Source organism: Oncorhynchus masou, chromosome 23 (genome assembly GCF_036934945.1).
Source record: "Oncorhynchus masou masou isolate Uvic2021 chromosome 23, UVic_Omas_1.1, whole genome shotgun sequence".
In the NCBI taxonomy this organism is placed as follows: Eukaryota; Metazoa; Chordata; class Actinopteri; order Salmoniformes; family Salmonidae; genus Oncorhynchus; species Oncorhynchus masou.
The window spans coordinates 45587272-45611037 of record NC_088234.1 but is presented as its reverse complement, the minus strand read 5'-3'; the positions used below and the strand labels follow the sequence as shown (position 1 = coordinate 45611037).

General features: G+C 42.1%; 1 protein-coding gene across 2 annotated transcripts; it reads left to right on the top strand.

The window, feature by feature from the left end:
• The first annotated feature begins 373 nt into the window (after positions 1 to 373).
• si:ch73-193i2.2 (transient receptor potential cation channel subfamily A member 1) lies at positions 374 to 23124 on the top strand. 2 transcript variants are annotated; one of them, XM_064932217.1, is made up of 21 exons: positions 376 to 778; positions 1036 to 1177; positions 1270 to 1409; positions 1542 to 1628; positions 1742 to 1892; positions 1993 to 2154; positions 2330 to 2439; positions 2600 to 2723; positions 2901 to 2929; positions 3257 to 3348; positions 3599 to 3710; positions 5140 to 5310; positions 5557 to 5627; positions 5759 to 5926; positions 6550 to 6668; positions 6819 to 7023; positions 7220 to 7427; positions 7566 to 7651; positions 7766 to 7929; positions 9937 to 10009; positions 22269 to 23124. In XM_064932217.1, the coding sequence occupies exons 1-21, from the start codon at positions 695 to 697 to the stop codon at positions 22282 to 22284; spliced, it is 2514 nt and encodes an 837-aa protein (XP_064788289.1). In that variant the 5' UTR covers positions 376 to 694; the 3' UTR covers positions 22285 to 23124. The 2 variants fall into 2 exon arrangements, with proteins under 2 accessions (XP_064788290.1, XP_064788289.1); XM_064932218.1 differs by lacking the exons at positions 7766 to 7929; positions 9937 to 10009; positions 22269 to 23124 and having other exon boundaries at positions 374 to 778; positions 7278 to 7427.
• The last annotated feature ends 642 nt before the right edge of the window (positions 23125 to 23766 follow it).

Sequence of the window (23766 nt, the reverse complement as noted above, 5' to 3'; positions counted from 1 at the left end):
CTCTGAGCTGTCGCTGCATATGGCCAAGTCATGGTGTTGTCATTTTGGATGCCTTAGCTAAGATAAAAAATCACATGAAAAGACCATTGGAATCCTATATCTAGGCATGAAACTGGTTTGTCAAGAGTGGGGCCACTTGGTGATTATATGTACCTTAACAAGCCACAATACATCTGTACTGAGCACACACGTAAGCTGATAAGAAGCCATAAACATGTCCACAGTTTCTCCAACATGTCTTAACAGCTCAGACAAACTCCAAAGCTGTTAAACATTGGAAGATAGGACCATTGCTTTGTCAGTGTCATCATTGTCAACTTTGACATAAAGGCTGTTGCGCAACAAGCACATGAGTCAGAATGTACCATATTGTTCAGGTACAGTACTGCAGGTAGCTCACTAGTAAACAAACAGCTGGAAGGAAAAACAGTGACTGGGCCTGCAGAAGACTTTCCTTTTACCTGATATCCGCCTAACAACAATCCACTTCACATCTCTCTGGATCACACGGCTTTAGCAGGTTCAGAGTCTACCGGAATATACCAACTCCCTGTGTTTTGAGTGAAAGCCTTTGTTTGGAAATAGCCACTCATTGTAGAGTTACCGTACCTACACTGGTAGGCTGGTCGCAGTCATATTGGAGCTGTGTAGTTAATTGTTTACAGAGAAGCCTTCAGGCCTGGAACACGGCAGGATGAGGAGACTGAACCGGGTTAGTGCCTCTGGCCGTTACAACCCTGCCATGGAGATGGAGATGACTGATGGAATTGTCAACCAGGTGAGGAGAAAATGGCACTTTGAAGTTTACCAGTCTGCCTCTCAATGTCGTTATCTGTTGATGTTTTTCCATTTCCTGAGTAATCTGAAACCCTCTCAATACATTTTCAATGGTTACTAGGCTCCAAACTGTGTATGAGTATAGAGTAGTGGGTTACTATACTTCTTACCGGGTGATATATTTCAGAATTGGACATTTGAGTACATGCTATGATGCAGTTCTATGTACTGTAGTGTGATGTATGCGTGTCACTGCAGTCTGAACAGCAGCCAGTTGTTGGAAGTGCGAACGCAAAGACATCTGTGTCCAGTGCTGCGAAGGCAGCAGCCCAGTGGGCGTCATACACCTGCAGCCGCTGGAAACGAGTCTGCCGTCAGTGTGTGAAGAGAAAACCCACAGGTACCATTGCAGATAAAACACCAAACTCAAGGTACACCTAGTTCAAATACTCTGCACTCTATCAGGCTGTGTGATCACCTTCTTGTTTAAAGGGGAATTCTTTGAGACCATGTACAAAGGCCTGGCCTTGGATGAAGATGTCATAGATGGAGGAGACAAAAGCTTCCACCTCAATAAAAGACTGCTAGACCATTTCAGAGATCTGGCTTCCTGCAATCAGGACACTGATGAGGTGAGGGGTGGATGACATTTACGTTGTAAAATGGGGCTAAAGGTATAGATAGATGTAAGATATATAGATTAGATGTGGTCTGATTGAAGGCTGGTGATGATTCATACAGTCAATAATCCGGTTTGGTCATAGGTGGACCTTCAGTACCTGAGTGATGTAATCGCAGATGGAGCCGACCCCAACTCAACAGACCGATACGGACAAACTGTCTTGCATGAGGTGAGACTGAAGTCTTCACACGTCATCAAATGGCTCAAAGACCTTCTGTTGTGGCAGCATCGTTGTGAGTGAAGCCACTGTGTGTTCAAATGGGCTCCTCTGCCTGGTTCTAGATCTCGAGGGCGTGGAACGTGGACGTGATGCGTTTCTTCCTGGACAGGGGGGCTGATGTTCTGCGTCCTGACTCCTACGGGGTCACGCCCCTGCACGTTGCTGCAGCTCTGGACTACGAGGAGATGATCCACTTCTTGTTGGAGAGGAAAGGTCAGAGGTCAATTGTGTCTGTGTCACTTGTTTGTTACTTCTGTAGGTGGGGATTTGAATGTGTCTTGTACTGTAGCTCACACATGCATGTCCTGTCTAGCCGACATTGGTGCTCAGACCAACATGGATCATCAGACACCTCTGCACTACGCTGCTAAGAATGACGCGGTAGGGGCAGTCAAGGTGCTGCTGCAGTATGGGGCAGACATCTCCGCACGAGACTACAAAAGGAGAACCCCTCTACAACTAGCTGCCAACCTAGGTTCATACCTTTACTTGCCTCTGGGTGCGCATTTCACACTCCATACTTTGTATTAGAATAGAATGAAACACAACTTTATTGTCCAAACACACATGGAAATGTACCCTCCACCTCACCTTACAAATAGCTAAATTGCACATTACACAGTTATTGTTGTACTCCTGTGTGTTTTCAGACAGGAGTGAGGCTGCACGGACACTAATGGAACTAGGGGCTGATGCTGGGGTAAAGGACTCTGATGGTCAGCTTTGCATCACCGCCATGATTGATAAGATGACCTCAGTGGTAAATATGGGTTGGATGGTCACTGACCAAATGAGTCGCCATACTGCAGTACATGCTCCAATTGTATAGTTTGTCCTGACAATGTGCTAGTTGTTGTCATAGAGTGGGTTCTGTATGTGGTCATCCTATAGTATTGTTCAGCTCTCTTTGGTCTTGTCAGGCTCATTTGGCTCTGAACCAGTTCCATGTGACTGACCGGATGACCAGGCAGCAGTTCTACTACCTTCACCTGCTGGAGCCAGAGCCACCCTGCAAGCAGAATCCACCAGGACAGGGCTCACAAGGTTATAGTCTGAAAAAAATGCTATTTACACAGAACAAAATGTCCTATATGGCCAATGCACCCACTAATAAAAATACACTCTATTTAACCACCTAACTCAGTTCGTCGTGCAACAGACTAGTAAACTATTTTTTTTAACGTTTGTGTGATCTCTCATTTCAATATTTTTGTCTTCCAGAGGGTGTTGCCAGTGAGCCTACATCACCAGTATGTCCCACTCTTTAAGGCTAAACAAGCAAATAAAGTGATAATGGATGAAAACTAAGTCAACTAATTTGATCATGAATTTTCCCTGAGAATTGTTCTCTCTCTCTGTCTGTCTGTCTGTCTCTCTCTCTCTCTCTTCTCCTCTCTCTCTCTCTCTATCCCTATCTCTCTCTCTCTCTCTCTCTCTCTCTCTCTGTCTCTCTCTCTCTCTCTCTCTCTCTCTCTCTCTCTCTCTCTCTCTCTCTCTCTCTCTCTCTCTCTCTCTCTCTCTCTCTCTCTCTCTCTCTCTCTCTCTCTCTCTCTCTCTCTCTCTCTCTCTCTCCACAGTTGGAGTTCATAGTACACCAGGGGAAGTTGGATCTCATCATGCACCCTGTGGTTCTGAAGCTCATCACTGTCAAGTGGAAACTATATGGCAGGTCAGTTCATCGGTGAGAGACTTTGAGAGAGACTTTTGCCAGACAGGAGTCGCAGGTGTGTCACTCCTGCTAGATTGGGCTCTGTCACCCCTCTTCCTCCTTCCAGTCTCATGCTCTCTCATAAATGAAATATACCATAGGCCCTAACCATTCACACAGTTAGACACGTAGCTGAAGGGATCTACTGTTAATGCAGTACTGAATGGTGGCTCAGTATTTCACTCTGAATAGTAAACTGGTGTCTCTGTAGGTTGGGGGCTTGGATACTCCTACTCCTTAACTTCCTGTTTATAGTCTCCTGGACGACCGTGGCCATCTCTGTGTCTGTCATCCGAACCGAGGAGCCTTATGTTTTCCCTGAGGTGAGAAAGTGAAGGACAGAGGGAACATATATATGTATACATATATATATATATATACACACACAGTTGAAGTCGGACGTTTACATATACCTTAGCCAAATACATTTAAACTCCGTTTTTCACAATTCCTGACATTTAATCCTAGCAACAATCCCCTGTCTTAGGTCAGTTAGGATCACCACTTTATTTTAAGAATGTGAAATGTCAGTAATAGTAGAGAGTGATTTATTTCAGCTTTTATTTCTTTCATCACATTCCCTGTGGGTCAGAAGTTTACATACACTCAATTAGTATTTGGTAGCATTGCCTTTAAAATGTTTAACTTGGGTCAAACGTTTCGGGTAGCCTTCCACAAGCTTTCCACAATAAGTTGGGTGAATTTTGTCCCATTCCTCCTGACAGAGCTGGTGTAACTGAGACAGGTTTGTAGGCCTCCTTGCTTGCACATGCGTTTTCAGTTCTGCCCACACACACAGGGTTTTGTGATGACCACGCCAATACCTTGATTTCATTGTCTTTAAGCCATTTTGCCACAACTTTGGAAGTAAGCTTGGTGTCATTGTCCATTTGGAAGACCCATTTGCGACCAAGCTTTAACTTCCTGACTGATGTCTTGAGATGTTGCTTCAATATATCCACATAATTTTCCTCCTTCTTGATGCCATCTATTTTGTGAAGTGCACCAGTCCCTCCTGCAGTAAATCACCCCCACGACATGATGCTGCCACCCCTGTGCTTCACAGTTGGGATGGTGTTCTTTGGTTTGCAAGCCTCCCCCTTTTTCCTCCAAACATAGCGATGGTCATTATGGCCAAACAGTTCTATTTTTGTTTCATCAGACCAGAGGACATTTCTCCAAAAAGTATGATCTTTGTCCCCATGTGCAGTTGCAAACTGTACTCTGGCTTTTTTTATGGCGATTTTGGAGCAGTGGCTTTTTCCTTGCTGAGCAGCCTTTCTAGTTATGTCGATATAGGACTCGTTTTACTGTGGATGTAGATACTTTTGTACCTGTTTACCCCAGCACCAAAACAAAGGTCCTTTGCTGTTGTTCTGGGATTGATGTGCACTTTTCGCACAAAAAGTACATTCATCTCTGTTGTTGAAAAAGGAGTTTTAATGACTCCAACCTAAATGTATGTAAACTTCCGACTTCAACTGTATATATAGATATAAAAAAATATTAATTTATTCTTCAGAATCACATTAAAAGTGTGATGTTTTAAGATTCACACACATTTCAGTCCTTCATTTAGATCCACAATGAAATAATGTGAATATGAAGGTCAGAAGTATGTCACAGGTCATACAGATGTTTGGACATTGATGAAGCCATTGTGGACCCCGGGAAGAGTAGCTGTTGTGATTTTAACAGCTAATGAGGATCCAAATAAACAAATCTAAATATAAAAAGTATATTCACCTGCAGGACTGGTGGCGTGTGTTTGGGGTGGTGGTGGCTCTGGGGCTAACAGTGGTGGAGGTGGGCCGGGAAGTGGCAGAGATGATAGGCTCCAGCAGGAAGCTAAGGAGCTGGCAGAGATGGTGTGAGCATCGCACCAATGATGACCTGCGCTGCACACACCCAATGTGGCCCGAGGTACAGCATCTTTTCTTACCCAGGAGACACACACAGACACACATCTTTAGTGAAGTTTCTAGACCTGATCTAGGCTTACACAATTAACCAAAATAAACGTATTTTAAGATCTAAGGAAAGTCCTCCTGACCCCAATACATTATTTTGGCAGTATGCCATTTGTAAGGCTACAGGTTGTTGTAATCCCCATTGAGAATGTGCAAATTGACATCTTCTTTAAAAGAAAATTGTCTTCCTGCTTCAAAGGAAAAGCATTTCTTGGAAGAGCAAATCAAGTTGATCCACCGTATGAAGGGAAACTACTTACAAGACCCCTGGTAAACACATTTGTGTTATATATGATACAGTACATCTCATATGGATATGTTGTATCTCTGGCCCTTTAATAATGCTCTTCCATTACCTAACTGGCAAGCAGACGATGGGATCTCATTTGGCTGTGTCACAGGAACATCTTTGATTGGCTGGTGTACATACTGCTGATGGCTGTGTTCGGGATCCATGTGGCAGACATCTTCTTGCTGGGAGGAACACTGCGGGACTACAGCCTGCGCCTCTTCGCTGTGGTCATCATCTTCCTCTGGCTCCGGCTGATGAAACACGTCCGAGCCTTCAGGTGATCAGACTGACCAACCACTGAAGAGTCCTCTTTTAAGGATCTTTTTTTTTTTTTTTTACTTGTCTCCCTGAGGAAGTGCAAGGCATTCGTTCATTTTAGAGCACCAATCTTGTGGTGGAGAATAATGAATCTTTACTTCCCTTCCCCGCCATTGATGACTGTTCTCTGGTACCCAATGGATCATGGCAGGGAACAATGGGTTCTGAGGAAAAAAAGAAAGAAAAAACACAACTGAAACTAAACCCAAAAGCCTGAGCTTCCCCATGAACAGTGCATTGTGTTCATGGGGAAGCTCAACGATAATAATGACACCTGGTCAGCGTCCCTATAGGTACACCTGGAGTCATCAGGTTATCAGGTTCCAACACATGAATAGGGCCCCCCCCTTGTAGTCGGGGGCCATGACAACGAAGGAACTAGAGCTCATTGGCCCCCATATGGACATGGCTCTCATATCCAAAATACACCTTTTTTAGAACAGCATGTGTGGATATTTCCAAACGTAAAGTAGCCAAACACTAACCCACGTTGAACTCATACAGCAGATCTTAGAGCCATTGTGTCTGAAAATTCAACAGCGTTACGCCAATACCACAACCTTTGATCCTCATTCTGTACAGGGTTATGGGTCCTTTCATTGTCATGCTGGGGAAGATTGTGGGGGATGTGCTACGTTTCCTCTTCCTATATGCAGAGATCTTTATCCCTTACGCGTGTGCCTTCTGGATTATATTTGGAGGTACGTTGGGAAACAAACCATAAGATCATGCATATTTTATGAAACATACCCACAATATGACATGACATATGCTACTGCAGCTTTTTCTGGTATGATACAAAATACACAAACAACTGTATTTACGGTCTGTCTGCGAACTGTCCTCCCCAGGTCAGGCGTCAATACCCAGTATGCGGACTGTACCCCAGCTGCTCTACAGCCTGTACCGCATCACTCTGGTGGACGAGTATGAGTTTAACGCCATGGTGGAAGTGGACTCGATCATGGCCCACTTCCTCTGTGGTACCTTTCTGGCTCTGTCCTCCATTCTGTGTGTCAACCTGATGATTGCCCTTCTCTCGGACACCTTCCAAAGGTACGGGCTGCTAAAATGATATTTGGCGAACTAGCAGATCAGTAGTGTGCTGATCAGCCTTTACAGCTTACACTCGTGTGCGCTCAAGTTATGTATATCGTTTGTCTACGCCAGGTTTGCGTGTTTATCTACAAACAAACATATGACTCAGTATGCATCCGTCACTCTCAGCATCAGTATGTATCTCTTCTGTCAGGGTGTATGACAATGCACTGGCCAATGCAGTAATGCAGCAAGCAGCCATTATCCTGCAGGTGGAGGAATCCATGCCCCGTCTCTGCCGTTTCTATGACGACCAGCACATCCACCGCTTCTGTGCCCCTCTTGGGGAGTTATACGACGATGACATCAGAACTGACTCAAAGCGGCACGCTGAGCTGAAGACGATCACCACTCAGATCAAGGTGACGGGATGGGACATTCATCTTTAACACCTGCGTTTGAACTGTATGTCTTTATATATCAGTGTCTGCCTGCGGGTTGGTTTAGTTTAGGGAGGTAGAGTGCTTGTTTCTCTTTTTTACCTGTTTCCGACACTTCAGGAGACCCTAGATGAGTTCCTGGAGATCCAAAAAGAAGTGAATCCCCCCGAACAAGGACGACCTGATGAGAGTGACAGGGCCTCAGGGTAGGCACAGCACTGCCTCTCTTTTACCTGACTTTAGGAGTATGGAACAACTATGCTGTATTGTGGAATATTTCCAGGCTTGTGTCACGATCTCTCTCTTCCTGTCTCTCCTAGGGAGAGGTGCTTCTCATTCCCTGTGCAGGGGGAACACCTGCAGACTCTGCAGAGGCTCCAGGTGGACCAGACCCAGCAGAGCCAGGACCTCAGTGCCCTGAGGGCAGACATGAAGAACCTGCAGGCCCTGATCCACCAACTGATCCAGTCCCAGACCAGCTCATGTCAGTATTATGTTGACCCCGTAAAGAACCTTCTATACAGGGTCTATACACTAAGACAGACCCGATAACTAGTCTAGTGCAGTCTGACTGGGTCAAAGACTAAACAAAGAGTAAAGTCCATTCAAATCCAGAGGGAGTGCATATTTGGATTAATACAGTGCCTTGTGAAAGTATTCGGCCCCCTTGAACTTTGCGACCTTTTGCCATATTTCCGGCTTCAAACATAAAGATATAAAACTGTATCTTTTTGTGAAGAATCAACAACAAGTGGGACACAATCATGAAGTGGAACGACATTTATTGGATATTTCAAACTTTTTTAACAAATCAAAAACTGAAAAATTGGGCGTCCAGAAGTTCAGTGAGGATCTCTGAATGATCCAATGTTGACCTAAATGACTAATGATGATAAATACAATCCACCTGTGTGTAATCAAGTCTCCGTGTAAATGCACCTGCACTGTGATAGTCTCAGAGGTCCGTTAAAAGCGCAGAGAGCATCATGAAGAACAAGGAACACACCAGGCAGGTCCGAGATACTGTTGTGAAGAAGTTTAAAGCCGGATTTGGATACAAAAAGATTTCCCAAGCTTTAAACATTCCAAGGAGCACTGTGCAAGCGATAATATTGAAATGGAAGGAGTATCAGACCACTGCAAATCTACCAAGAGCTGGCAGTCCCTCTAAACTTTCAGCTCATACAAGGAGAAGACTGATCAGAGATGCAGCCAAGAGGACCATGATCACTCTGGATGAACTGCAGAGATCTACAGCTGAGGTGGGAGACTCTGTCCATAGGACAACAATCAGTCGTATATTGCACAAATCTGGCCTTTATGGAAGAGTGGCAAGAAGAAAGCCATTTCTTAAAGATATCCATAAAAAGTGTCGTTTAAAGTTTGCCACAAGCCACCTGGGAGACACACCTAACATGTGGAAGAAGGTGCTCTGGTCAGATGAAACCAAAATTGAACTTTTTGGCAAAAATGCAAAATGTTATGTTCGGCGTAAAAGCAACACAGCTCATCACTCTGAACACACCATCCCCACTGTCAAACATGGTGGTGGCAGCATCATGGTTTGGGCCTGCTTTTCTTCAGCAGGGACAGGGAAGATGGTTAAAATTGATGGGAAGATGGATGGAGCCAAATACAGGACCATTCTGGAGTCTGCAAAAGACCTGAGACTGGGACGGAGATTTGTCTTCCAACAAGACAATGATCCAAAACATAAAGCAAAATCTACAATGCAATGGTTCAAAAATAAACATATCCAGGTGTTAGAATGGCCAAGTCAAAGTCCAGACATGAATCCAATCGAGAGTCTGTGGAAAGAACTGAAAACTGCTGTTCACAAATGCTCTCCATCCAACCTCACTGAGCTCGAGCTGTTTTGCAAGGAGGAATGGGAAAACATTTGTCTCTCGATGTGCAAAACTGGTAGAGACATACCCCAGGCGACTTACAGCTGTAATCGCAGCAAAAGGTGGCGCTACAAGTATTACCTTAAGGGGGCTGAATAATTTTGCACGCCCAATTTTTCAGTTTTTGATTTGTTAAAAAAGTTTGAAATATCCAATAAATGTCGTTCCACTTCATGATTGTGTCCCACTTGTTGTTGATTCTTCACAAAAAAATACTGTTTTATATCTTTATGTTTGAAGCCTGAAATGTGGCAAAAGGTCGCAAAGTTCAAGGGGGCCGAATACTTTCGCAAGGCACTGTAGTCTTTAGACATGATGTAGTCATTTGAACTGACATCATGCATGACTCTATCATTCAAATAAGAGAAGCTCTACCATATAATTAGAATCCATGGACTTTACTCTTTGTTTAGTCTTTGACCCAGTCAGACTGCACTTCCCTAGTTCTATTTCTTTGAGGCCTACTATGATAACCTGTCCCTGTGCCTGTTTCTTCTGTGTATTTCTATGCTAAAGTATAGCTATGTTTCACTGTCTCCTGTCTGTCCATAGCTGACAGATTACGTTATTTTGTCTCTGTGCAGGTGTGGGCTGTGGTGTGACTGTAAAGGCAGCAGAAAGCACTGGGTCAGAGCCCGTCGAAGCGCCACCATACAGGTGAGGTATCACTGGTTTAAGGCATCTTGGTTATCTTTAGTTTTCGTAACGGGTCGCCAAACGACCAATGGGGAACTCCATCCCCTTCACTCGATGTGATTGAGATGCTTAATTTCAAAAGATGTTTACAGTCACGCCACACCCTTACTGTACCCATGTGACCTGCCACTATAAAAGGCTGTGTGGCGTGACATACTGTATTTTCTTAATTCTCACCTTTGTGTTTTACATTACGAGATAACTATTAAAAATTAGCCACACATAGTTACCGTAGCTAGTTAGCTTGTTGTACCTGTTGGCGCTTGTTGACTCGCGGTGTCATACCAGTCCCCGCTTGACTTCTACACCAGCCCGTTGATCCAGCATTACCACTCTCTAGCTTGTGATCACGGAGCTCAGCAGTGCTGTAGGCTACCGGTCCTCGCTTGACTGAGTCCACCAACGCCGAGACTGACAGTCCACGCTTGACTATATACCTTGATACATATTGAAGCGGGAGTCTCGCCCCCGAAGCACGGTGGGTCAGAGCCCACGGTTACCTTTTTCTTGGAACACACTTCTCTTATGTGAAAACCTTTTCTTTGTAAACTGATTCAGTGCTGTACATAGGATGTTGTTCCACTCATGTCAACCGTGTGGAAAACTCCCAGCCTCAGATGAGCACACACTTTGCATTCTTTGCTTGGGAGCTGAACATGTTCAAGGGGCAGCACAGAGTAGCAGCTCTTGCACTCACTGTCAGAAATTCAAACCAAGAGCATTGAAATCTCGACCTCTGGATTCTCATCAGATGAGTCTGCTACACAGATGAATGATCATTCTAAACGCTCCAGGTCTAATGGCAGGTCTCACTCCCCTTGTAATCCGCCCCCAATGAACCTCAGTGCTCATCCGCGTTTGGGCACAAATCTCAACACACTGAGATGCGCACGGAGATTAAGTCACTGGACAGTCGTATGGCAACCATTGAGTATGCCCTCGAGCAGCTACTTGCCAGGCTTCCCCCACCGGTACCAACCCCAACCTTGTTGAATCGGATGACGGTCGACCAGAAAATATCGGAATGTTGTCGGAATGTTTAAGAGGGCAAACAAGAACCTCAACGTGGAACATATACATACTGCCATGGCGTCCACATCCAAGTTTGATGAATTCAGTTCTTCAAAGACTGAGACATCCATACTGTTGTTTAAATACTTTGTGCGTGAGCTCCAATGCTCTTTTTTTTAAAGGGGTGGATCAGCTTAGTATTGCGGAAATATGGATGCTTCCAACAATGTAATTGTCTGCATCATTTCCAAACCCCCTTATCCTTTTTTTGGGAAATATATATATCCATATACATACACGTACATATCCATATGCATACATAAACATGAATATATCCATATGCATACACAAACATTCATATATATATATATATACATACACATACCTACATATATATATTATATACACATACATATATATATACTTTTTTTTTTGAATATACCTTTATTATTCCCCCAAACCCTACCACCCTTCCCCAATTGGAGTAAACTAATAATCAATATTATACACATTTTACAGACACAATCTATTGTACAATAGTTATATTTTGTTTGTTTTTAGTCCTTCCTCTATTTCTGATGTCCATCCGGTTTGATTTCTATTTGTAACTGTGCTATTTCACAACATTTCTGAACCTATATACATTTTACAGACCCCGTATGTTTTACATTGGTTATATTGTTATTAGTCCCACCCTTTAGCGCCATTCAACGCCTCTCATCTATCGCTTAACACCATCCATTCTGGATTTCAATTTGCCATATATTTTTCAACTGTGCTGTGATGCTTCTCCAAAGTACTGAACCTTTCTACTCTCATAGCTTCTACAGATTGTAAATTCAAGATAAACATTTTTGCAAAAATAATTATTATATTATTGATTGATTGACTATGGCTTTTCAAATCACCAAGTATTGCTATCTGCAGCGTTACTTCTAGGTAAATGTTGCAATTCTTCAGCCATTCCTGGACCTGTGACCAAAAACGAGCTACATATGGACAATACCAAAATAAATGATCTAATGACTCTGCCTCCTCACAGCAAAATCTGCAGAGCTGGGAAGATTGTATCCCCCACATATATATAACATTCTATTGGTTGCAAGAATTTTGTATAGTAATTTAAATGGAAAAATTCAACATTTTGAATCTGCCGTTGTTTTGCGTGTCACACATATATATATATGTGCCATGGAATGGGTACATCGAAAATCTCTTCCCAACTATTTTGCAATGTATATGGCACAGCTGTCAATTTTTTGGTCCTTAAATGAAATTGGTATATGTTTTTATTTATTACAATTTTCTTTATCCATTTATGTTCTTTAATGCAGTTCCTTACTTTTTTACCCCTTCTACTTGCCTCTTCCATTTTTGTGGTAATGCTGCAATTAGTTGGTTGTAATTTTGGGTAGAGCAGACATTTCCATATATCTGTGTTAGCTGCATGTGACATTACTCCACCAGTCCTATTTATGATATTATTCACTAACATTATACCTTTTTTAAACATTTCATCCAGTTTTTTAAATTTTTTAATCAATTAGTATATTTGACTTTAACCACATATTTGTTGTATTATTTGTTCTGTATTTTCACGTATATTAAACTGAAATTGCAACCAACTTTCTAAGGCTTGTTTAAAAAATAACGATATTTTGAAGATTATTTCCTTGTCAAACAACCGAAAGTGAACAGTTGTAATCTGGATAAAGGGAAAAAGGCCATTCTTGAACATGGGATGAGACATTCCTACCAATTTACTAGAGAACCAGTTTGGATTTAAGTATAACTTTTGTATGACTGATGCCTTTAGTCTAATGCTTTAATATTTAATCATTTCTGACCTCCGAATTCATATTCATTATATAAATAGGCCCTTTGAATTTTGAGGCCGTGGAGGGATTCTAATTGAGGTTTTAAAATAAAACGTGAATCATCAGCGTATTATGAAACCTTTGTATTTATGCCATGGATTTCTAATCCCTTAATAATATTGTTGGCTATAATTTTAACAGCAAACATTTCGATGGCAATAATAAATAGATATGCCGATAGTGGAAAACCTTGTTTTACTCCTCTAGACAGTTTAAAAGTTTCTGAGATGTAGCCATTATTTACTATTTTACACCTAGGGTTACTATACATAACTTTAACCCATTTTATAAGAGGTTCCCCAAAATTGAAATATTCCAGGCATTTATATATAAATTCCAGTCATACTTTATCAAAATCCTTTTCAAAATCAGCTATGAAAACCAGGCCTGGTTTCCCAGATATTTCATAGTGTTCTATTGTTTCTATTGTTATTATCTCCAATGTGTCATCCATGTAAAAAAACCTGTCTGATTAGGATGAATAACATCTGACAATACTTTTTTAATTCTATGCGCCAAGCATTTTCCTAGGATTTTTGCATCACAACACTGAAGTGTAAGAGGCCTCCAGTTTTTTAAATGGACTCGATCTTTATATATACCACTTGGGTCCTGTTTCAGTAATGATGAAATCAGACCTTGTTGCGTGTCCGATAGTCTACCATTTATGCAGTGAGGGAAAAAAGTATTTGATCCCCTGCTGATTTTGTACGTTTACCCACTGACAAAGAAATGATCAGTCTATCATTTTAATGGTAGGTTTATTTGAACATCTGAATGATTCAGAGGACAACTGGGTGAAAGAGTTGTGGTCAGATGAGACCAAAATGGAGCTCTTTGGCATCAACTCAGCTTGCCGTGTTTGGAGGAGGAGGAATGCTGCCTACGACCCCAAGAACACCATCCCCACAGTCAAACATGGAGGTGGAAACATTATGCTTTGGGGGTGTTTTTCTGCTAAGGGGACAGGACAACTTCACCGCATCAAAGGGACGATGGACGGGGCCATGTACCGCCAAATCTTGGGTGAGAACCTCCTTCCCTCAGCCAGGGCATTGAAAATGGGTTGTGGATGGGTATTCCAGCATGACAATAACCCAAAACACACGGCCAAGGCAACAAAGGAGTGGCTCAAGAAGAAGCACATTAAGGTCCTGGAGTGGCCTAGCCAGTCTCCAGACCTTAATCCCATAGAAAATCTGTGGAGGGAGCTGAAGGTTCGAGTTGCCAAACGTCAGCCTCGAAACCTTAATGAACTTGGAGAAGATCTGCAAGGAGGAGTGGGACAAAATCCCTCCTGAGATGTGTGCAAACCTGGTGGCCAACTACAAGAAACATCTGACCTCTGTGATTGTCAACAAGGGTTTTGCCAACAAGTACTAAGTCATGTTTTGCAGAGGGGTTCAAATACTTATTTCCCTCATTAAAATGCAAATCAATTTATAACATTTTTGACATGCGTTTTTCTGGACTTTTGTTGTTGTTGTTCTGTCTCAAATAAACCTACCATTACAATTATAGACTGATCATTTCTTTGTCAGTGGGCAAACGTACAAAATCAGCAGGGGATCAAATACTTTTTTCCCTCACTGTATAGGAGTGGTTAAAACATGCTAATAAGTGTCCTCTGAGTATATCAAAAAAAGTTTGGTGTACTTCCACTGGTATGCCATCCATTGGAAGTACACCAAAGTTCCTCCTCTGTACTTTGGTCTTCACATGAGAATTTCTGTACAGATGTTAATTTTACATACATTTTTTGGAAACAATTCCATACAATTAGCTTCGGTTAGTGGAGATGGAGGAAACTGCAATGAAAACATATTCGTAAAGTACTTTTCTTCCTCTTTCAAAATATCATTAGGTGAATCATGCTTGACTCCATCATTTGTAACAAATTTCGATAAAAAAATTGGTAGCATTTCTTTATTGAAGATTGAAAAATAATTTGTTGCATTTTCCCCCATATTTCATCCAGTTCGCTTTATTTAAATATATATATATATTGCACTGGATCTTTCTTGAATAAGTTCCTACATTTCTTCTTGTTTTTCCTCTAACTTATTCTTTGCCTCTATGGTACAGTATTTATTGCTAACTATCTGTTCTGTTAGTCCTTCAAATAAATACTGTATTATAGAGGCACAGAATCAATTATATATTTACTTTTGGTGCCAGAGAGAATGACTCTTTAATATGGACTCTTTTGATCTAAATTTCTTTTGTTTTATAGATGAGTACTGAATTGCATTGCCTCTAAAGGCACATTTAAAAGTGTCCCATACAATAGGGGGATCTGCTGTATCTATGTTATGTCGAAAAAATTCAGTTATAAATTCTTCTGTCCTAGTTCTAAACAATTTATCATCTCGTAGGCTTTGATTAAATTTCCAATATCCTCGCCCATGTGGAAATTCTATAAGAGTAATATATGTGCCAATTATGTGATGATCCGACCGCATTCTGTCCCCTATCAACACTTTTTAAACTTATGGTGCCAGAGAGAATGACATAAGAAAGTAATCTAGACGACGAGGCTTGATTAAGCCTCCGCCATGTACACTATATCTCACTAGGTCAGGGTATTTAAGCCTCCATATATCCACTAATTCCAATATATCCATGACATTCATGATTTCCTTAAGTGCCTAAGGGTGATAGTTTGTAGTGTGATTTCCCTTACACTCCATAGAGGTATTTAAAATCGTATTAAAATCTCCCACCATAATAATAGACTCTAGTGTTGCTTGTAGAGTTGATAAATTCTTATATATATTTTCAAAGAAGTGTGGATCATCATTATTTGAACCGAATAAGTTAATAAGCCATATCTGTTTATTGTCCAATAACATTTAAAATAATCCATCTACCTTGATGATCTGTTTGGATAATTTGCACATTTGGATCAAAATGACTGTTAATTAATATCATCACCCCTTTTGAGTTTCTTTCCCATGGGAGAAATACATTTCACCTCCCCCCAGTCCTTTTCCCACAAAACTTCATCTAAAATTGTTGAATGAGTTTCCTGTAAACAGTAGATATTATATTCCTTCTCTTTTAGCCAGGTAAATACTGATCGTCTTTTCTTATTATCTGCTAGGCCATTACAATTATAACTGGCAATACATATTTCACCACTTACCATAATGAGACACAACCTTCAATTCACTTTATCAAAATATATGTTTGTAAACGTACCATTAAAAAGTAACATGATGATTAAGTGTCTATAAAGCTGTACCATGATATTCACATTGCTACTAATTAAACCTCCAATTGGTCCCCACTATTCCACCCGCTAAAAGCCCTCCTCATCCCGAGTTGGGTTGTCATCCCAATGCCCGGCAGACCACCCCAGACCCCCCCGTATCCCATAGCCCTGAAGAGACTGGAATCCATCCTTCGAAAATAGCACACAGTGCCACTCCCAGAACAGAAGTAGACCAACTGCCAAATGCATTTCCATCGCCCTCACCTCCATTTGTATTATATGTAGCCATATAAATATATACAGTGGGGCAAAAAAATATTTAGTCAACCACCAATTGTGCAAGTTCTCCCACTTAAAAAGATGAGAGAGGCCTGTAATTTTCATCATAGGTTCACTTCAACTATGACAGACAAAATGAGAAAATAAATAAAGAAAATCACATTGTAGTATTTTTAATGAATTTATTTGCAAATTATGGTGGAAAATAAGTATTTGATCAATAACAAAAGTTTATCTCAATACTTTGTTATATAGCCTTTGTTGGCAATGACAGAGGTCAAACGTTTTCTGTAAGGGTCAGAATCTTGAGGGGGCAGTGCTGCTCTAGGTCTCCGACCACATATTGGCTGCATACAGACCACTTACAGCAGGCCCATAAAACAGTTAGTGACTTCTCCTTAGTATCTGGGTCATTCAGGTGGGTGTATAGGGTTGTGGACTGTTCCATCAATATAGGCTCATAAATACATTGATTAGATGTATAATTTATTTTAAAACACTGTTCTACCATGATAGGACAATAAATAAATAAATAAGATGTATAAAAATTATATCCCTCATCTGAACAACATTGAAAGCTTTCTCACAACCCCTGCTCACAGCAATACATTGGTTCTGGGATATGCAACCATTTCCTTTCTCACCAACGCCACACTTTCCCAAACACCAAAAAAACACACACCACACCTCCCACACATTCTATGCCTTCTGTTTACTGAGTTTCTATCTTTATCATGTTGAATTAGTGCTTTTGTGTTCCAATTAAGTTATTGGATACAGAATTTTAAGCCGTTCTGCAATTTCCTTCGGGAATTGATCATTCATGCCAATTTTTGTGCCAGCAAGTCTTTTACCCAGACTTTTAACCATTATTTTCTCTTTAAAGAAAGCAAATTTGGCAACCATTGGGCGTTCATACGTCTACCCTCTGTCCAAAGCGGTGTACACGTTCTAGTTGGATTTTGTCGACAGCTTCGCATGGGATCTGAAGCGCTGTAAGGAGGAACTCTCTAACGACACATTCAGGAACTTCTCCTTCTTTCTCTTGGTTACCTGTAAATATCAGATTATCTCTCATGGATCTAGTCTGTATGTCAATTAAAGCTTCTCTCAGAAAGATGTCCTCCTTTTTAAGTTCATTGACTTCGGTTTCGATCTCATTGACTCTCTTTTAGCTTGTTTGGGTCTTTCTCCAATGTCACAGATTTTTCGTCACTCATCTCGAGGCCTTCAACTTTTTTATATCCTCTCTGACTAGTTCAAGTATGTCCAGTTTGTCATTTATTGATTTCAGCAGATCGGTTTCAACCTTTACCATTCCCGGTGGTGAAAATATTAAATTGTCTGAGTCTGTAGAAGAGTCACGTTTTCATTTTGAAATAGGTTCCCTTGTCTTACTCTCTGTCATGTTTGGGTGTTGCTTGTTTTTGTAGTATTTGTCGATACATTTCTCTAGTCTTAAGATTTGTTTTGTGTTGTTATCCAGATTGAAGGTTATCACCCACCAGATTGTGTAGTGCTAATATTTATTCTAACTTACCGATATTGAATATTACGTTTTTATCTTGAGGTGTTCTACATAGTTACTCTCAGTCCACTACCTGAACTCTTAAGACCTACCTCTATCAGCCCTCTGATGGCGTCTCATAGACCTACCCATATCAGCCCTCTCTCAGCCCTCCCAAATGACAGAACCCCTGCCATTCCAAGCATATGCACTCGCTTAGCTACAGTTCAGGGTGCAGATGATTATAGTTTTGCCCATTTTCCCCTGTATGGACAAATAATTTGCTTCGCTTGTTATGCCTGCTTCGCACAGTCACAGTTCAGACCAAGAGTTGCCTAACAAATGATGCAGGGCATCTGATCGCTTCCTATGCAGGACACATGACAGCACTACTTCAGTCGCTAGGCTTAGCAATTCAACAGCAATACTGGCCTTCTATCAGTAGGAGCTGCGGCCCACCTCCTCCAAATGTCTAAGGAGGACAGAGAAGCACAGATGACGCTTCAGCACCTCATTCCAAATCCTAAAATGCATCAGCCAGCAAACCATTACTCCAGTCCCAGGGCCCCAGCTGGAATGCCAAGAAGCCAGGATAAGACTCACGCTGCACCTACTCAGGAGTGGAGGAACAGACACTCTCAGCCCTACCGAAGAGGTGGAGCACAGCGTCACCCAAGAGGCAGAGGCGAACCATATGCAAGCCGTGTCCATGCATGCAATTGAAGAGGTAGAACCAGCGCAACAAAACTAATTCTGATTCTACTCAATCTATTTTCTGGTGCCAGAAAAGAGCGGAGACCTCCGTCTGATCCTGGAACTAGAGTGCCTGAATCGTCATCTTTCAGCCCTTCAAAATGCTAACAATCAAAACCATCCTTCAGTTTGTACAACCAGGAAGATTGGTTCACCACAGTGGACCTGAAAGACGCATCATTTCATTTTCTACCCTTCAGCCTTTCACTTGGCCCTCACACTTTCACAAAGTGCATAAGCGCAGCTCTCGACCCACTTCGCCAAGCAGGAGTCAGCTTCCTGAACTACTTACATAATTGGCTAATATAGGCAGGGTCGCAAAGCCAAGCTTTGGCACACGCATCCATGGTCTCAGATCACCTCTCTGAGTTGGGACTAACAAGGCACTTGGAAAAGTCTTCTCTGGTCCCCACTCAGTGTGTGCACTTCCTGGGCTTGACACTGGACACTCAAGTCATGCGAGCAACACTCTCCAGAAATAGTGGCATCTTTGACAAATTGTCTTTCAACATTCAAACTGAGAAAACAGGTGACGTCACAAGAAGAGTCAGAGGCTACAAGCCCTCCTAGCTGCTGCAGTCCATGTTGTACCATTGGGCTTGCTCCACATTCGGCCAATAGAGCAGATGTACAACAGACACTATCTGTGTCCCAGAAGGGAGAAACACAAAAAGCTGATAACATCAATGGGTTGCTGGAGAACAAAACAATGGTGGCGCCTAGCACTTCAAACTCCCAGTGGAGTTCTTCTAGTTGCAGTTCACAACCGGGTGACTTTGACCATAGACGCCTCCCTACAGGGATGGGAAGCAGTCTTGAACCAGTCAGGGGCCCGTGGTGTATGGTCAGCACCATAGAAAACGGCTCACATCAACGTACTGGAGCTCAAGGCGGTTGACCTTTTCACTCCGGCACTTCCTCCCAGTACTGAGAGGACAACATGTACTGATACGGACAGACACCACAACCGTGATTGAAAACATCAACCGCCAGAGCGGACTGAGGTCCATGGAACTGCACCAGGTAGCAAGGGAGCTACTGCTTTGGGCAAACAGACACCTTACATCCCTCAGAGCAAATCAAATCAAATCAAATTGTATTTGTCACATACACATGGTTAGCAGATGTTAATGCGAGTGTAGCGAAATGCTTGTGCTTCCAGTTCCGACAATGCAGTAATGACCAACCAAGTAATCTAACTAACAATTCCAAAACTAATTTCTTATAGACAGTGTAAGGGGATAAAGAATATGTACATAAAGATATGAATGAGTGATGGTGCAGAGCAGCATAGGCAAGATACAGTAGATGGTATCAAGTACAGTATATACATATGAGATGAGTATGTAAACAAAGTGGCATAGTTAAAGTGGCTAGTGATACATGTATTACATAAGGATGCAGTAGATGATAGAGTACAGTATATACGTATACATATGAGATGAATAATGTAGGGTATGTAAACATTATATTAGGTAGCATTGTTTAAAGTGGCTAGTGATATATTTTACATCCTTTCCCATCAATTCCCATTATTGAAGCACCTGCCTGGGGTGGAGAATCAGGCAGCAGACATCTCCAGAGGAGGCCCTCTTCCTTCAGACTGGAGGATACATCCTACAGTAGTGGAGATGATCAGGGCGCAATTTGGAAAGGTCACCACTGATCTGTTCGCATTGCAAGACTCAACCCATGTTCCTATGTGGTTCTCCACAAATGGTCCGGCAGGCCCAATTGGAGTTGATGCCCTATTACACAGATGGCCAAGTGGGCTGCTGTATGTGTTTCCATCAATTTCCTTGCTCCGTCAGGTCTTGGAAGATCAGTCTTGAGAGTGCGTCAGTTCTACTTGTTGCTCCACATTGGGAACAGCATCACTGGTTTTCAGACCTTGTACAGCTGACAACCTCCCACCATGGGGGACTCCCTCTTCGAGTGGACCTCCTGTCACAAGCGAATGGCAAGCATTGGCACCCCAAACCCAGCATACTGAAGTTGTGGGAGTGGCACCTGAGTGTGACCGCCTTGTAGCTGCAGGGTTGCCCTCCTTAATTGATACAGTTCAGGCAGCCAGGGCATCCTCTGCGCTAACCCTGTATTCCTACAAGTGGAATGTGTTCAGGAAGTGGTGTGTCGACCATGCGGAATCGCCATCTTCCTGCCCAATTTCTGTCATTTTGATTTCCTCCAGGTTATGGCTACAGAAGAGTCCCCATCTACATTGATGCATCACCATAGGCACACCCTCTAGTATTGCAATTCAAGAAAGGAGCCCACAGGCTACAGCCCCCCAAGGCTCCTTCAGTAGCCTTATGGGAGTTAGATGTTGTCCTACTTTCACCATTTGAGCCCCTGTCTCCACTTGAGATTAATGAGCTCTGAGTTAAGACTGACTTTCTATTGGCTATTGTTTCAGCCAAGCGTGTTAGATAATTACATGCACCTTCTACCCATCCTTCATGTCTCACTTTAGCAGAAGTTGGATCTAAGGCAGTGCTTCGGCCAAATCCAGCCTTCTTACTTAAGGTGCTTTCATCATCACATGCTAACCAGCCCTTGATCATAGCGGCATTTCACATGCTGCAGCATGTAGACCAACTTTAGATGGCATAGTAGCACACGCCACCAGGGGTATGGCCACTTCATGGGCCCTGTTCAGAGGGGCCTCGCTGGACTATCCTGTGCTGTTGCAAGTTGGGCAACACCCATGACTTTCATGAGGTACTATAGACTCAACGTTCTATCCACACCATCTGTGGTCCTGGACACGGCACACTCTCTCAACCCAGATAAGTGAGCGTACCATGAATCTTGTACATACTTACTTATCAACCATCAGTGAGATGGATGTTCTATTTAAAAAAAGCCTTTCCACTATTGGTGCTGTTGCCCCCAAATGAAGCCTCATGTTGTAAGTTCTAGCTTTCACCTTGCTTGTGTATATAGTTGTATACCACAGTTGAAATTCTGTGTTAACCTGTTGGGTAATTATATTCTGTTGCGTCCTGTGGTGGATACAAGGATGTCCCAGGGACTCATCTGGACTAAGTTAAATGGTGAGTTATCCCACTCTGTTGTCTGAACGACCTCTTCGGTACAGCCTCTCCCATAGTTTGTTTGGCACCCGTTACGAAAATGAAAGAGAGCGTTGGGTTACGGATGTAACCTTGGTTCTCTGAGTATCGGGTCACCAAGCTTTCATGTCGTTCCTCCACCTCCGTGAGGTTTGAGTGACATAATAGACAGTATGTCATACCACACAGCCTTTTATAGTGACAGGTCACATGGGTACACTAAGGGTGTGGCGTGACTGTAAACATCTTTTGATATTGAGTATCTCAATCACATCGGGTGAGGGGAAAGAGTTCCCCATAGGTGGTTTGGCAACCAAACACTCTTCCAAGGTTACATCAGTAACCCATGTGTAAGTAGAAACCCTTTGTTGTAGGCCTGTAATTGCATAGTGCACTCTGCAGATGGCCACAGGGTGTCTCAGCAGTCTGCTTTACAAGTACAGGGTGTGTCCAATTTGACCTGTTTACTTTGAACTCATGAGTGTTGTAATATCCAATCCTTCAGGGCCTCAACAGGTTGACTCCTTGATGCTGAAGATGCTTGTAACCACAGAGACTGCACAAGCAACACAAGATCCAGGACTAAACAACAAGGATGAAACCTTCTAACTAGCATCTATCTCCTTATCAGTTTTTAGGTTATTCAGATAATTTATGGTATCTTATGGTATGACTACAATACATGCAGTATATGTTTGCTAATCTAATAGATGCGGTAAAGAGGTCAAATGGAAGCATATTGTGGAGGATAGGAGGAGGACGCCGGATTGGCGCATATTCAACGAATCGGATATTCTTCAAATCTGTCAAATCCGGTTCCGGTGGCATGCATTGAAATGCGTTGCTTTTCTTTTGCAAAATAAATATTTTCAAATAATTGTTAACATATAACATCACATTAAGGTGTGGGACATTTACTGTATTACAAGGAACAATAGCAGCAAACAAAGCCTTTTTTTGGCGACTTTTTCTAATCATAGTCACACATAGTCACACCTCATGGAGCCTATCCCATACGCCTATATGTTTTGATAAGGTTTGTTTCACAACTAAAGTGGCCAAATAAATTCTTAATATTAAGATCATTAATCCACTTTACAAGGGGGGTAGAGCCTAACTGGCATACATTAGCAGTGAGTGTGTTTCATAAATGCACCTTTATCATATAAAAGCAGTACATGCATAATCACATTTGCGGTCACTTTTGATAATGGTGTTTTCCCGCTAATGGAACATTCACGCTTATAGCCTACTGCTATGTGCGCATTGCTGTACTTATAATGTGAAGAAATAGACTAATAGTTTGTCAACATTCAAAGCTAAACGTTCTGATCTGTGTCATCAGCCACATTGCGTAAAAATTTTTTGGGGATGCTAGTGGTTGTATTAATTTGTGATCTATCGCATGTTTTTTTCTTGCACAGAATAGAATAGGTCAACTTTTGTACTATGGGGGATAGTAGATTGACATAGGCTAGTGTTTTTGCTGTTTGTTAGGCCTACTCATCTTGTTGGGTGACAAAAAGTAAATTTGGACAGTTCTTCCAATATCTTCAATATGCACCTCAGAATTGGATAAGGGCCCACGCAGTTGAGTCCCTGATGTGTCTGTCTTCACTTGTAGCCTGTGAGAAAGACCGATCATGTGATGGTCTGTGAAGCATTTATTTGGGCTGAAATTTCTGAGGCTCGTAACTCTAATGAACTGATCTTCTGCAGCAGAGGTAACTCTGGGTCTTCCTTTCCTGTGGCGGTCCTCATGGGAGCTCGTTTCATCATAGCGCTTGATGGTTTTTGCAACTGCACCTGAAGAAAGTCTTTAAGATTTTCTGGATTGACTGACCTTCATGCCTTAAAGTAATAATGGACTGTCATTACTCTTTGCTTATTTGAGCTGTTCTTGCCCTAATATGGACTTGGTATTTTACCAAATAGGACTATCTTCTGTATACCACATCCACCTTGTCACAACAAACGCATTAAGGAAAGAAATTCTACAAATT